The sequence below is a fragment of the Sarcophilus harrisii genome, chromosome 6, assembly GCF_902635505.1.
Source record: "Sarcophilus harrisii chromosome 6, mSarHar1.11, whole genome shotgun sequence".
NCBI classification, from domain to species: Eukaryota; Metazoa; Chordata; class Mammalia; order Dasyuromorphia; family Dasyuridae; genus Sarcophilus; species Sarcophilus harrisii.
The window spans coordinates 25,244,428-25,258,144 of record NC_045431.1 but is presented as its reverse complement, the minus strand read 5'-3'; the positions used below and the strand labels follow the sequence as shown (position 1 = coordinate 25,258,144).

Here is a 13,717-nt window from a genome sequence, read left to right as displayed (position 1 = left end):
TAAACCCTATAGGGTCTCAGCACCTCTAAAATGAAAAGGTTGAATTAATGATCTCTGGGATATTTTATGTTTCTAATATTCTGTGATTCAGTGATTCCTGTGTTAAATGAAAATGGAAAGCCTGAAGTGTGATGCCTGATGTAACCTCTAAGAATATACGGCCACGAAACAACTACAGGCAATAAAAACGAGTAGAGTTTTTCAGGCATTTAATGAACCACAAATTATTAAAAGTACAAAGTAATTATCCTTCCCTTTTAAAAAAGAAAATGCTTTTTTGTGAGGGTGCCTTTTATTATTCATGAAAGAAGAGCAGTTTTTGCTAGCTGGGTTTGTGTAGAAGGCTTTACTGTAACTTAACTGCAGTAAGTCAGTGTGAATCACTGAATGGAAATAAACATTTCACAATGCTTTTTTTTTTTTTTATTTTTCCTTTCATTTAAAATAATGGAAGGAGGAGGAAATCTTCTGTAGTCGTAGAATTGTTTACTGGGGTAAACAATTGTAGAATTGTAGAAGCAAGCCCATGTCTGTTTATTTTACAAATGGGAAAACTGAGACCCATAGATAAAGTGTGACTTTTGAATGTTTTAATTAATGACTGATGTGAAAGGCATCAAATCTTCAGATTTCTGGTCAAGTAACCTTTGTGTTTCAGTCACAGTAAATTAGCTTATCAGAGGAGTATATAAAAGCACATATACGCACATATACATATTATCAAGAGTATGTATAAACACACACACACCTATTTTTTATGTGGGTGTATATGTATGTTTGTGTGTATATATCCATTTGAAAGATTGGACTAAGTACCTACTATTCAGTTATCCCAAAGTACAGGGGACATTTGCAAAAAATGAAAATTTAAATTAATACGACTGAGATTATAACCTAAATCGCATGGATTAAATTAGTGAAAAATTGTGACTTTTAAAATGATAGTTCGAAATCCAGTTTAACTTATTATCAATGAAGTTATTTATAAACTCTTAGGACAGTGTTTCTTTTAATAGAAATACTATTCTCCAGAAAGAATTGCCATTTTAACAAAGTCTGTCTTTGTGTACTATTTGGAAGGGCTTTTTTTATTTTATTTTTTTTTTTGGATTAACTGTACTCAAAGTTCCATTGAAACAATTTTGCATTTGCAAATGTGTTTTATATTGGTTTCTAACTTGGTTTAAAAACTTCATTGGCCAGAACTCTGGTCAGAATCAGAGTTCTACAACTGTGATTATCCTCAGATGCCAATGAATGCATCCCCCTTATTTTCTAGATGAGGTAAGTCAGGGTCAGCATAATTTCATAACAACAACAAAGGTAATAATAGGGTGGGGACTACCTTTTATTTTGTAATTCATAATTTCAAGTATACAACAGATGCTTAATAATGTTTGTTAAATAAAATTTAAAACAAATATATGTATTTTTTTAGTTAAGGCCAAAAATAAAAGTAATAATTGAAATTACTTGAAAAAAATTGAGAGCCAATTGCTAAAATTACTTATCAGGATGAATTCACATAATAATTCTCACTAAAATATTTTTAGTTTCAAGGTCAGAGAGGCAGTAAGCTTAAATCAGAATTCTGATTTTCTGAGCCCATGGCCAGCAGTCATTCCACTGTATCATATTTTACAAATAAAGCATTGTCAGCAGTTTGAGGATTTTTTTTGTTTTCCTTTTCTTTTGCTTGTTTATACTCAGGAAGTTCTTGTTTGTCACTATTCTCAGAACATGACAGTGCTGAGACTTCATGTTACCTATGAATTATAGATTTCAGATTCTTGATCTAATACTCATTGCTTTTGTTCTTGGTCAGATGGCTTTGGGGCACCGGCTAGATTCGCTTGTGTGTGGGCTTATATACTTGGGGCACTAATGTTGAGGTCTCTGTTGAAGTCAGGATTACAGCCTGTGATTTTCTCTTGAAATTGGGTTGTGAACTGTCCCCATGATGAGAAAAGAGACTTTTGCTGACATGTACTGTCGGGTTTTGTGGTATCTGTAATTTATTTTCTGTAGGGTGACAGTTGTGCTTGGAGATAACAGATTACTGAGAAAATGTTGGGGGGGGGGTGGATTTCAAAATGTTTAACTTACACATCAGGGACTAATATTTTGATGAGATTTATTATCCTGGTAAGTGATTTTATCAATTGGCTCTCAATTTTTTTTTTTTTTCAAGTGCTGTATATTTGGCACTATGATAGAAACTAGGGATTACAAAATAAAAGGTAGTCTAATGGAGTTTATAATCTATTAATCTTTGTCATGGAGGTGATACTATGATGGGCAAGTGAATTGGATTGAAGTACAAGTCAGCTGCCTCAGTTTCCCCTCCAGAGCCCATTTGGGCTCAGTGACCAGACTGTGGAGGTGGCCCCGATGCAGTGGCAGAACTTGGCCCACGCAATGCCCAATCGGTGGTTAAGGCTAGGTAAGAAATGAGGCAGAGAATGCACTCCTTCAACTGGGAAACAATCTGAGAGGGAAAATAGGACCCTTGGAATTTCTGGCCAAAACAGAAACAATTGTGATTTACGTTCACTCTGAGCCAGTCAGGGCCCAAACCATGGACCTTGGCCTGGGACCTGTCATTGGCCAATCAATGAGAGCCAGTGTCATTTAAGTTTAAGGCATGGTCCTAGCCTATGAACCCTAAGATATCTTGCAAGATTTCAATGATTTAAATCTGTATTCCTTTGGGCACAACCCCCAGAAGTAAGGGCATCTTTATAGGAACTTGCTGAAACCCTATGAATTAAGCTGCAGTTGACACAGCTGGTAGCTCTGTTGTAGTTAAGGCTGGAATATGTTCACTAATTTACCTTTGTTGTTCAGTTTTTTCAGTCATGCCCAACAATTTGTAACACCGTTGGGGGTTTTCTTGGCAGAGATTTTGGAGTGCTTTTCCATTTTCTTTTCCAGCTCATTTTACAGATGAGGAAACTGAGGCAGGCAGAATTAAGTGACTTGCCCAGGATCACACAGCTAGGAAGTGTCTGGATTCACCTTTGAACTCAGGAAGATAAATCTTCTACACTCAAAGCCTTTTGCTTCATTCATTGAACCATTTAGTTGTTTTATATATCAATTTATATCTTGTATATTTTCATTTTATTATTTTATTTTATATATTTAAATATATTTTATTACATTTTATTTTTCTATAAATTACCATATATACATTACCCAAATATTTTGTTTCCTGGCTGCAATATACTCTTTACGCCTTACACAAATTAGTAAAGTGCCTAGTATTACCACAATAGAAATCAGAGATTTATAGAATGTTAAGCCTGGGAGGGATTAGAAATAATCTAATTCAATTCCCCCATTTCCCAGATGAAGTAAGATGAAGTAAGGTTTAGCTAAGGATCTGCAGATACTAGTTAGTACTATAGCCCTGACAAGAAGCAAAGTTTTAAGTTTTACTGTGATACAATTCCCTTTCCATTTCAAAATGTTTCGAGTTATCACTATTCCCCAAGTTAGAGTTAAACGGGTTCCCTCCGTATCCTAAGTATGAAATCAGACGTGTTACCTTCCCACTTAATCTCGTCACACACCAGAATGCCCCATTCATTGGCCAGGTAAGAGTTTATCGTATTATTTTGGTACTTTGCGGCCTCTTCTTTGTGGCTGTATTCCTGCCATATTGTCCATCCCAATCACTGTTTCTACTTTTGGTGGTATGCTCATCCCAGTCTTTTTGTGGTTTCCCCACAGAGTATTTCCAGGGCTCCGGAGGGCTGGTTTTTTTTTTTTTTTTTTTTTTTTCATTCTCGATTTCTTGGACTGTTTTAAGCAAACCAATTTGTCCTTGGTGGATAGGGATAATTTTGTCTTTGCTGTTTTTATTATCTCCAATTTATGCCTTCATTTATTGCTATAGCAAGCCTTTCTCCAATGCTGTCAGAATACATAGGAGGGAGCATATTTACCTCTATTAGTGCTGAGGAAGCTTCTGATTTCTACCTCTCTCTTTAAAAATAATCACTGGAAGGTGGATGGTCACACTGTTCCAATTGGGCCAGGGATAGGCCATCCCTGTTCTCAAAGGGTCTGTAAATCTTAACTCCGGGCTAATAATCCTGGAGCCCATCAGCCCCACTTTCCCCACGATGTTTTATGCTTTGTGAAATTCTCTACTCTGGGCTTTTCAGCCCCCATCACCCCCCCTAAGAAGATTCAGTACCTATCCTTAATATCATTATATCATTGAACCTATCTCAACCAAAAGGGGCCCCAGAGGCAAATTTAGAACTATAAAGTAGGCCAGGAACAGGGTGTTAATTGGATGGCATTAAATAGTTCCAGGGCTTAGCAGCATAGGTATTTTTGTGTAAGGGAAAGAATACTAGATTTGGATTCTGGGGACCGGGTTTGGAATTCTGCCACTAGCTATTTAACCTTGGAAAAAAATACTTTAATCTTTCTTTGCATATCTCGTTAAGTGCTTTTCCTTAGTTTTAGTATCCCTAAGATGAGGGTAATACTGGGGCTCCTTACTTCTGAGAGCCGTTTGTGAGAATTAAGTGGGATAAAGGGGATAAAAAGCTTTGTAAAAGTGTAAAATGTTATTAAATATTAGCCATCATCATTAACTTTAAAGGTCCCACTACGGTATTGGGGAAATCAAGGGAGGGTGGAGAAATGCCTTCTGAGAGCTGCCTCTTCCATTTAAGTGTTTCTAGGTCTTCTGGTTAAGAGCATGGCTTCTTTCTCCTGGATCTGTTCTTTGGGTAAATAACTAACTTCCTGTCAGAATCTATTTATTTTATAACACAACTGGGGACAGTGTAGCTGATTCCAGGTCCTTCAACTAGTTTAACTCTCTCTCTGATTCCATAAATAACAGAATTCTAAAAATTTACCATGAAGAGCTTTTTGTTTTCCAATCGACAAATCTTGAAATTTTTGGGAAAAAATAGCACTGGGAGGAGGGGGGAAATGCAGCACAAATAAATGCTGCTATTGTTGGGAAATTTATTTTGTGTGTGGTTGAATGGTACTGTGATTTCTTTGGTATATCAGCCTCCCAGCGGGGATACTTCCTGGGCACTCAGATCAGAAGCTGCTCCCTAATTTATGGAGCACCGAGGAGTTACGTGACCTGGCCAGGGTTACACAGCCAGTATATGACAGGAAGGATTTGAAATCAGATCCCAGGAGTCTGAGATTGGCTCTGTATTTCTAAGTCTCAGCATTCACTTTGAAATGATACAGTTTTACGTATTTGAATTTTCAGGCAAGGTTGAAGTGTGTTATTTGGGTTATAGAGACCATAGGCCTTGACAATCTATTAATGAGCTCAGGTACGTTCATTTATGTAAGTGTGTCAAAAAAATCGAGCACACTGATACCATTAGAGTCACTTGCTTGGAATTGATGGTAAAATCTAGGGTAATCTGAAGACCTGAGTGTGGAAGTCGTTTTCCCACAGGTAAGAGCTGAGTGGGACTGAAGTAGCCAGGCTGCCAAAATGAAGGCACTTTACACCAACCCTTGTACAAAAGAAATATTGTTCCTTCCCTCGAGGGGCACATAACTTAGATGAAAAATGCCCCTGCCCCCTCCACACATACCCCACAGTAGAATAGTTCTACATGGCAACGTAGCATGAATTAAAAACCAAGAAAGGCCGTGTGTGAGTGCTATGGGAGCTTGTAAGGGAGCAAGTAGTCTAGAACAATGGTTAGTTATAATTCAGGTAGGAGACTAATAAGAGGGAGAGGAGGATGTGGCTGGTATGATTATAGGAAATATAAGAGGCCTTACAAAGCATCGAAGAGAGGAATTGGAAATGACCTGAAGAGTTTGGGAGAACTGATCAAAGGTAATTCATAATCATTAAAAACTTCACATTTTCTTATGAGACAAAACTGAAAGATATCACTGACATATTGGATGATATTGTCGGGATCCTCATATATAATAATAATAATAAAATATATATGAGGATCCCAACAATATTATCCAATACATATTATATATATATACATATATATGTATATATATATATATAATATAGGTAATAAAAGATCATTGACCTTATCTAATAAGATGAAGTTAAACAGGGATAAAAAAAAGTCTGATAATGATTGTTGAATTCATAGCTGCAAGATTGGGGGAGCTGTGGCTATGTAACGTTTTATATAAGAAAAGACCTGGCAGGTTAAGTGAGGGCTGGATACTAATCAAGTAGAGTGAGATCTCAGCTACGCCAGCTCGTGTGATCTTAGGCTGCTTTAAGGCATGTATAATTAATTTCTAGCAATAAGTAGGTGATAGCTGCCAGTTTATTTATGTTTATCCCCACGCGTATTGTGGTCCCCCTACCCTAACCGTGTTCTGGATGCGGTCTGCTCTGGTCACAGTGACCAGTCTGGAGTCCGTATCTTTGCACGTATAAGAATGAGTTGAAGGAACAGGGAAAGGACAGGGAACATGGACAGGATGGACTCAATTTCCTCATCCCCCAGGTCAGCAGTAGGAAGGATGTGTGGAGGTTGTGAAGAGGCAGACTCAGACTGGCCTGAGAAAACAAAACAGTGCTCCACAGTCTAGGTGGTGCTCATGAGGCGCTGGGCTTCCCCCAGGTAGAGGCTGATTACCTGGCATTGGAGATGTTTTTTGTAGATTTTACTTTGGGCTGGGGAGACTCCTTTTAACTCTAAAATTATGTGATGCCCTATTTTTATAGTAAGTGGGGGAGAGTGCCAGCCAGCCAGTTAGTGAAAGCATTGAATTAGTGAACATTTTTCTAGGCATGTAGTTTGAAATACTCTTATGTGCTAACAAAGTAGTAGCCCTCCAAGGCCTTCTTGATTTTAGAGGGAGTAGAAGAAAATGGCAATGCAATTAGCATATAGTTTATATTAAATGTAAAGGAGCAATTATATCATATGCCCTGGAACTGACTATGGATCCCAAGACCTAAAACTGGGTTCTGTCTGCAATTCTGGATTGAGCAATTCATTTCACTTATATGAACCACACCAGTTTCCTCATCCGTAAAATGAACTTAATAATATTCATCTTATCTACCTGAGAGTGTTGTAAGGATCCACTAAGTTAATGCATAAGTGATTACTTTGTAAATTCTAAGCCTCTATTCCAATTCCAGGCCTTTAATGACAGTTGCATATTGCTAATGAGTTTACAAAGTTTATAATAAGGGATTTCCCAGTGTCTACTGAAGCATTTTTTAAAAATGTTTTTCAATAAATGGTATGAGTCAGTTTCATTAGTAGGATCGGGAGTTTTAGTTTATGGTTTCTTGAAAAAACAGTTTCTCCAAAAAAATTAATTTGAACTGATTTACTGGTGTTGAAAATAATTCTCATAATTGAATATGTGTGTGAACTTGGGTAAGTAATTAAATTAGTAATTTAATCTCATTGTTTTTCAATTTCCTCGTCTTTAATCATTCATTATTTTTAAGATACTTTTCCAGTTCTACAATTTCTACAGAGTATGTTAAGCATGTTGTGATATAAGGTAAAAACCCCAAAACTCTAGAAAATGTGTAGTGTTGATTTCAGATGTTTACCTTTGCCACTGTAATTGCCAATCCCAAGTGAATATAAAACTAATCACTGGCTGTCCTGAAATTAATTGTAACCGACTCTCTCCTTTGTTTGAAGCTATGCCCGAGAGAGGAGAATTGGGAACGCCAATGGAAAGACATTCACCATGCAAAGTGAGTTAATTCTTTTAAATCAGGAGTCACTGATTTTTTTTCCCCAACCTTTTTTCACCGATTGTTTTAAATCCAAGTTGATCCCGAATGTTCAAGCCACCTGTTTCATGAGCCAGCGGAAAAGGAAATGACATAACTAATTGTCTGTTTATACTACATGCTGGGGCACTTTTAAAGCGAGTGAATAAAATACAGCAAAGCCTGCTTGGAAACCTTGAACAGTGAATACATGTTTATAGAGAAAACTTGGGTCATTCTCCAGCCACAAATGAAAGCATTTTGCTGGATTAGTGCTGCTGCTGGCAGTTTGCCTGTGCGTGGTAAACAGGAAATACTTGAGAGGGATGTCCCAGCAAATTGTTCTTTGACCAAAATCCTTTCTTCCTTCATGCTGAAAGTCCAGATGCCTTTTTTCCTTAGTAAAAGATGGCAATATCTTAAGATCAAATACCACTTTGGGGAGTGGAAGGGGGAAGGAGGGACAAAATCGCCCATGTCAGGAAACTAAAAAGATACCGGCTGTAGCTTTTTCTAACAGCCTTTCTGTGGGAAACTTGAATATTTAATGTATAGGAAGATCAGCTCTAGAAATGCATCGGGGGTCCGAATAATCAGATGTGTAATAGTGAGTTTTGTCTGTGAACGTTTCACGTTTCTGCATTGGCAGATCTTTCCCCTGAAGTTTTACTCCAGTGCCTTAATATGGTAGGGTCTGACCTCCTTGTGATGGAGTGCAAATGCTGGCAGATTGTTATCAGGTGGAAAGAAGGGCTGTGAGTAGAGGACCCAATGGAGCGTCTGTCATTTTAGAGCCAACTGAATTGTTAGAGACTCATCAGCAGAATGATGGTCACAAAGTCAGCTTTTTCTGGGATCTTTTCTGTTTCTACCATATAGGGCTTTATAAAGGGAATGGCCGGGAGGTTGAATAAAGGGCAGAAAAAAAACCTAATTAAGGTGGTATGGGAGTAGGGTTAGGAGTATCGAGCACAGAATCCTTGAATCTTGAAATGAGTCAGTTCTAACTTCCTGACCTAGCTGAGCAGTGACTTTTATTAAAAAACAAACAAACAAACAAAAACCTTATGTCTCTATTGATGCCATTTGGTTAGAAGTCAAAATACCCAATATGGGTAAATCAAAGAAACATTCTTCATTGATTTATTATTATTGGAGTTGAATATGGTTATAGTAAACCCCCAGATTACTAGGGAATGAGGTACTTTTCCAAGGGATGACTCAGAATTGTCATTATGAGTCTAAGTTATTGGTGGTATATAGTTTTGGGAAGAAAATAACAATTATTTACCCATTTCTAGTCATTCAGAATTCTATACATGTAAATTTTAATTTTATTTCCTTGCAGGCAAATCTCTTGATAGATATTGATGGTAGGGCTTTTAACTTTTACAGAAAGAGGAAATTAGGAAGGGAGAATTTATGTAGCCAAAGGTTGCAGAAACTTTTCTTGTTGACTTGAACACAATTTTAAAAGGAACACTCACATATGAACTCAAGCCACCCAAAGTAAATGGGACAAGATGATGGTTAATCAAAAGTTTAGTTAATGTGGAAGAAACACCAAGTGGAGACAGTATTTGAAACAATAGTTTTTCTAGAAATTTGTAGATTATATCAAACAAAATGATTAGGATAAGTGACCATGAATATAATCTGGGCCATGTGTCTTAAAATTTGAAAGTTTGATTATGAAAATATTGCTTTCTTATGGTCATAACTTTTTTTACTCCTAAAGCTTTGAAGAGACTACAATTTTTTCTGCTTCCCAAAGGTTGGCCTGAAATCATTGAAATATTAGCTTGCTTGAGAACAAATTAAGTTGCCTTCTGGGCAGAATTGGGACACTTATTACAGCTGAAAAGAGCAAACATGTAATATTTATTGAATTACTACCATTTTCTTATTTTTTTAAATTTTATTTTTTAATGAACAAAAAAATCAGTTTGTTTTTTTCTTTTCTACTCCATTCTCACCATTGAGGAAAAAGATTTTTAAAAAAATAAATATACATAGTAAAGCAAACAAATTCCCATATGTCTCATTCTGCATTGGAATCTAGTTCCTACTATATTCAGGGCATGATGCCAACTCTATGAGAGGAGGCTAAGGCAGTTTTTATCCACAAGTAGTGTAGTGAATGCAGTTGTAAATCACTAATTTTCTGTGTGTCAGGTATTTGTGCTAAGCGCATTGAAATTATCTCATTTGACCATAATAACCCTGTGAGATATAATATTAGTATTCACAATTTACAAAATGAGGAAACTGAGGCAAATGGTATTTTTTGGCAAGAATGATTGGGAACAAATGTGCAGAAAGTGAGGAAGGGATGTTTGGGTGGAATGAGCAGAGAACAACTTGGTAATGCAAGATGTCTCCAACAGCCTTTAATGGTGATTCAGTGCTTAGCAAGTCTATAATTTTATTGGTATAATTGCCTTCAGCATGAGCAAAGATCTCATTAAACAGTTATGGTCATTGAGCAATGGTGACAAAAGCTCCCCATCCTGTGGGCAGCTCCCACCTTGAGAGCCTGGCTGGGCATTGAAAGGTACACATTTGCTCAGTTTCCAGCTCCAACTCTCACCTTACATGGCCAAGCCTTTGAGAACCAAGGGCCAATTTCATACCATGAGAAAGAATTGGAGAAGGTCATTGGTAAAAGTCATTTTTATTTTTTTGGGGAATGAAGTAAAATAATTTTTAACATAAAAATAAATCAGTCCTGCTATTATTGTGAAAGTGCTTTAATTTAAAAAAAACATCTCTTTATCCTTTTATTCTCTCCTCAAGAGTCATTTGAAGAAAAATCATCTTTGATCTTTCCACATGGGGATCCTTTTTTTTTGAAGAGTACAGAAAACTCCAAGGTGAGTTGGTTTAATGTAAATATCTTTTTCTGTATGTATTTCCACCCTCCTTTTCTTTATGTCTGTGCTGCCAGAAATATATGTATGCAAAGTGAAAAATAAGGCATTTTAAAATATTCATTCATATTAAATATTAATGTTATTTATTAAAAATAAGCATTTTTAATATTTATTTTCAGTGAGTTATTGAAGCAAAGCACATTTTACCTTCCTCAGATGACAGTAAAGAGTCTATCATGAAAGGCCTTTCATTTCATTTTTTATATTTATTATTCATGTACCACCATTATTTTAGTATTTCAGAAAGTATGTCAATGCATGGCAGGCTTTTCTGTATAGTACTCACTTATGAATTAAGTTATTTAATTTCAAATTAATGATTACATAGTCTATTTGTAACTATTTTAAGATCTAAATTCAGATTTTCTCGTAGTGGGGTCTTTTGCTTTGACTGTTGAAATGAGATCAAGTGAGAGAAGCATTGTGCATCAAGATGCCTAGTGCTATATAAATGTTAATTTTTAAGTCCTTGTTATGTCTTTTTTTAGCATACTTGTTCTTTAATACCTGTGGAAGATAAGGTTTGCTTTTTTTTAAAATAAATTGAATATGGAATACACATCTTTTCTAAGATATTAGGGACAGGTAGCAAGAATTGTTTAAATGATATTTGCAGATTACTTATGGGTTTTATTTATGCTAGTCATTGTACTCTCTATCACTGTTATGGGCCAGAACTCTTGTACTTGAAATAAGGATTCTTACAAGGTACTAACTCAGAGGAATTCATGAGACAATGGTTATCTAATTTAGCAAGGTGAGTAATAGTTCTCTAGTTCAGTACATGTACTTAATATTTAATATAATTCTATAAGATTCACACCTATGATCATGTAATTAGAATAGAGCATTTAAAGCTGGGACAAACTCAGCCAGAGACATTCAGAAGCCTCATGGTGGCTGGCCTGTCCTCCTGTTCCCCCCACTGAGAGCAAGGCCATCTGAAGGGCCTCCAAAAAGCCAGCCAAGTCCCAGGCAAGAAAACTAGACTGTGAAGGAGACAATAAAGGATTTGGACTTAAACACTTGGCTATTCTTGTGATGATTACTCTGCTGAAACAAAGGCTGCTCCAAGACCTCCTGAAAACCAACCGAGAACATTGCATATCACCAAGATATGCCTAAGTGTATTAGGTGAACATAAGTTCTATTTATTTTTTTACCCTTGTCTTCCTCTTCCTTAAGAGGAAGCATTCGAGTTTGGGAGACTTCAGAGATCTATATTATTGCTAGTATAGCTTACACATAGTGGCTGCATGAGCCTGGGCAGGTCCCTTAACCATGTAGTGTTAAGATTATAAGTCATAGAGAAAGCTTCATTCTGAGTTGGTAGAGAGAATTTTCTCACATGGTAATTTTCCAGTGAAATCCAAATCTGGGCCCTGACTCAATTCTATAGTAACAAGAGTGCCATGAATATAGCAGATATTTATTAAAATGAGTTGATTGGCTGATTGAGAAATGAAATCTTAGTATCTAATATGGGATTCATCCCCATGTATTTATATGAATTTAGAATAAAAGCTAATTTGTGGTTTTCATAAAAACATTAAGTGATATAAAATACTTTGAAAATTCACCTAATATTTTAATTCCTCTTAGGTAGTTTTTGAGGATTGGTCAAGTGACTGTCATTAAAAGTAATTTTTTTTCCTTAAACTTAAAGGCAAAATCTAAGAATAGTTTTCATTACCAAGACTTATGTCTTGTCAGATATAAGTTAGATAAAATGAAAAGATAGATTTCCTTATTTTTAAGGTTGAGTCACTATGCAAATATCTTCTGATATCCTAAGGCAATATAACCTATCCACTAGGGTCGATAAATATTAATTAAATAAAACATATCCAAATACTTAGCACTACTGGTGCTTGATGATTTTGTTTAGGATTTTTTGGAGACATTGCTAAGATTTTTATTTCATTTTTAAGTCTGTTGGCTAGGGACTTGCAATATTTTCCCATGTATATAAATAGTCCTCAGAGTCCTTGACCTTTGGAATTCATTATTAGTGAATATTATGGATCTTTCAGAAATAATTTACAAATAATTCCAAATAAGTTAGATAATAATAGCTTTAGGATTGTATTTAAGTTTTGTAGGGTCCTGAGAAAATAAAAGGCAACCATTTTTGACTATTTACATCAAGTAACAGAAAATAATGAACATACATATGCCGATCTCCAAAGGCATTGGACTGTGTTTGAGAATGGCACACGGTGAAATATGTAATTCCACAATATGGAGAAAAATATTAATGATGTCACATTTAAGGTAATCTTGTTAGCAAGGTATTAAAGTTTTAAGGAAAAATTGGTGGCTTGCTGGTGGCAGTAGTTTACATAAGTAACTCAACTGTTTTGGTATTGAATAAATGAATTAAAACATGTTTATTACATGGCTACTATTTGCAAAGAACTGAATATATGTACAAAAGTGAGGTAACCCTGCCTTTGAGAACCTTATAATCTTATGGGTGAGCTTGACAGGAGAGTATGCTATGTGCCAGATATTGTGCTAAGTGCTTTGAGTTCCTTAGTGTTTTGGATTAATGTCAGCAAGGATTCAAGTTTGGATTTAACCTGAAGGTGGTCATGGTTTTGATAAAGTGTTACAGAAATCTTTTTCTAGATCTTGAAATTGGAAATGGCTACCCACGGTATTCCACTTAGAAGCAGCTGTTTTCAACAAACATTCTAGAACAGTATGGTAGATGGAGTGCCATCGCAAAGAATACCAGTCATCTGATTTCCTTTAGATAGTAAAATTTGGTTTCTTTTGATGCTTTCATCTTCTAAATGGTTCTTGTTTAATTTTCAAAAATACATAATAGTCTTTGTCAGAGAAGGAGGGAAGAAAAATGGCTTACAAAATGTATTTTTAATTAAGGAAGATTCTTTTTCTCATCACCTTAAGCTAGTAAAATAAAAGAGCAGTTTTAGAAAGAGTGATATTTATTGAGATAGGAGAATGAAGTACGTTATAATATCAACAAACTACTTGTAAAGAAGACTACTTAGTTCTAAAAGAACTTATCAGGAATAGAATGGATGCT

General features: G+C 35.8%; 1 protein-coding gene across 3 annotated transcripts in view; it reads left to right on the top strand.

The window, feature by feature from the left end:
* Positions 1-13,717, top strand: part of ARAP2 (ArfGAP with RhoGAP domain, ankyrin repeat and PH domain 2) — a 213,718-nt gene that overhangs the window by 31,368 nt on the left and 168,633 nt on the right. For all 3 annotated transcript variants that reach the window (XM_031942783.1, XM_031942784.1, XM_031942782.1), the window contains exons 4-5: positions 7,656-7,711; positions 10,526-10,602. In XM_031942783.1, coding sequence (XP_031798643.1) covers positions 7,656-7,711; positions 10,526-10,602 — 133 coding nt within the window. The remainder of the gene's footprint in view (positions 1-7,655; positions 7,712-10,525; positions 10,603-13,717) is intronic.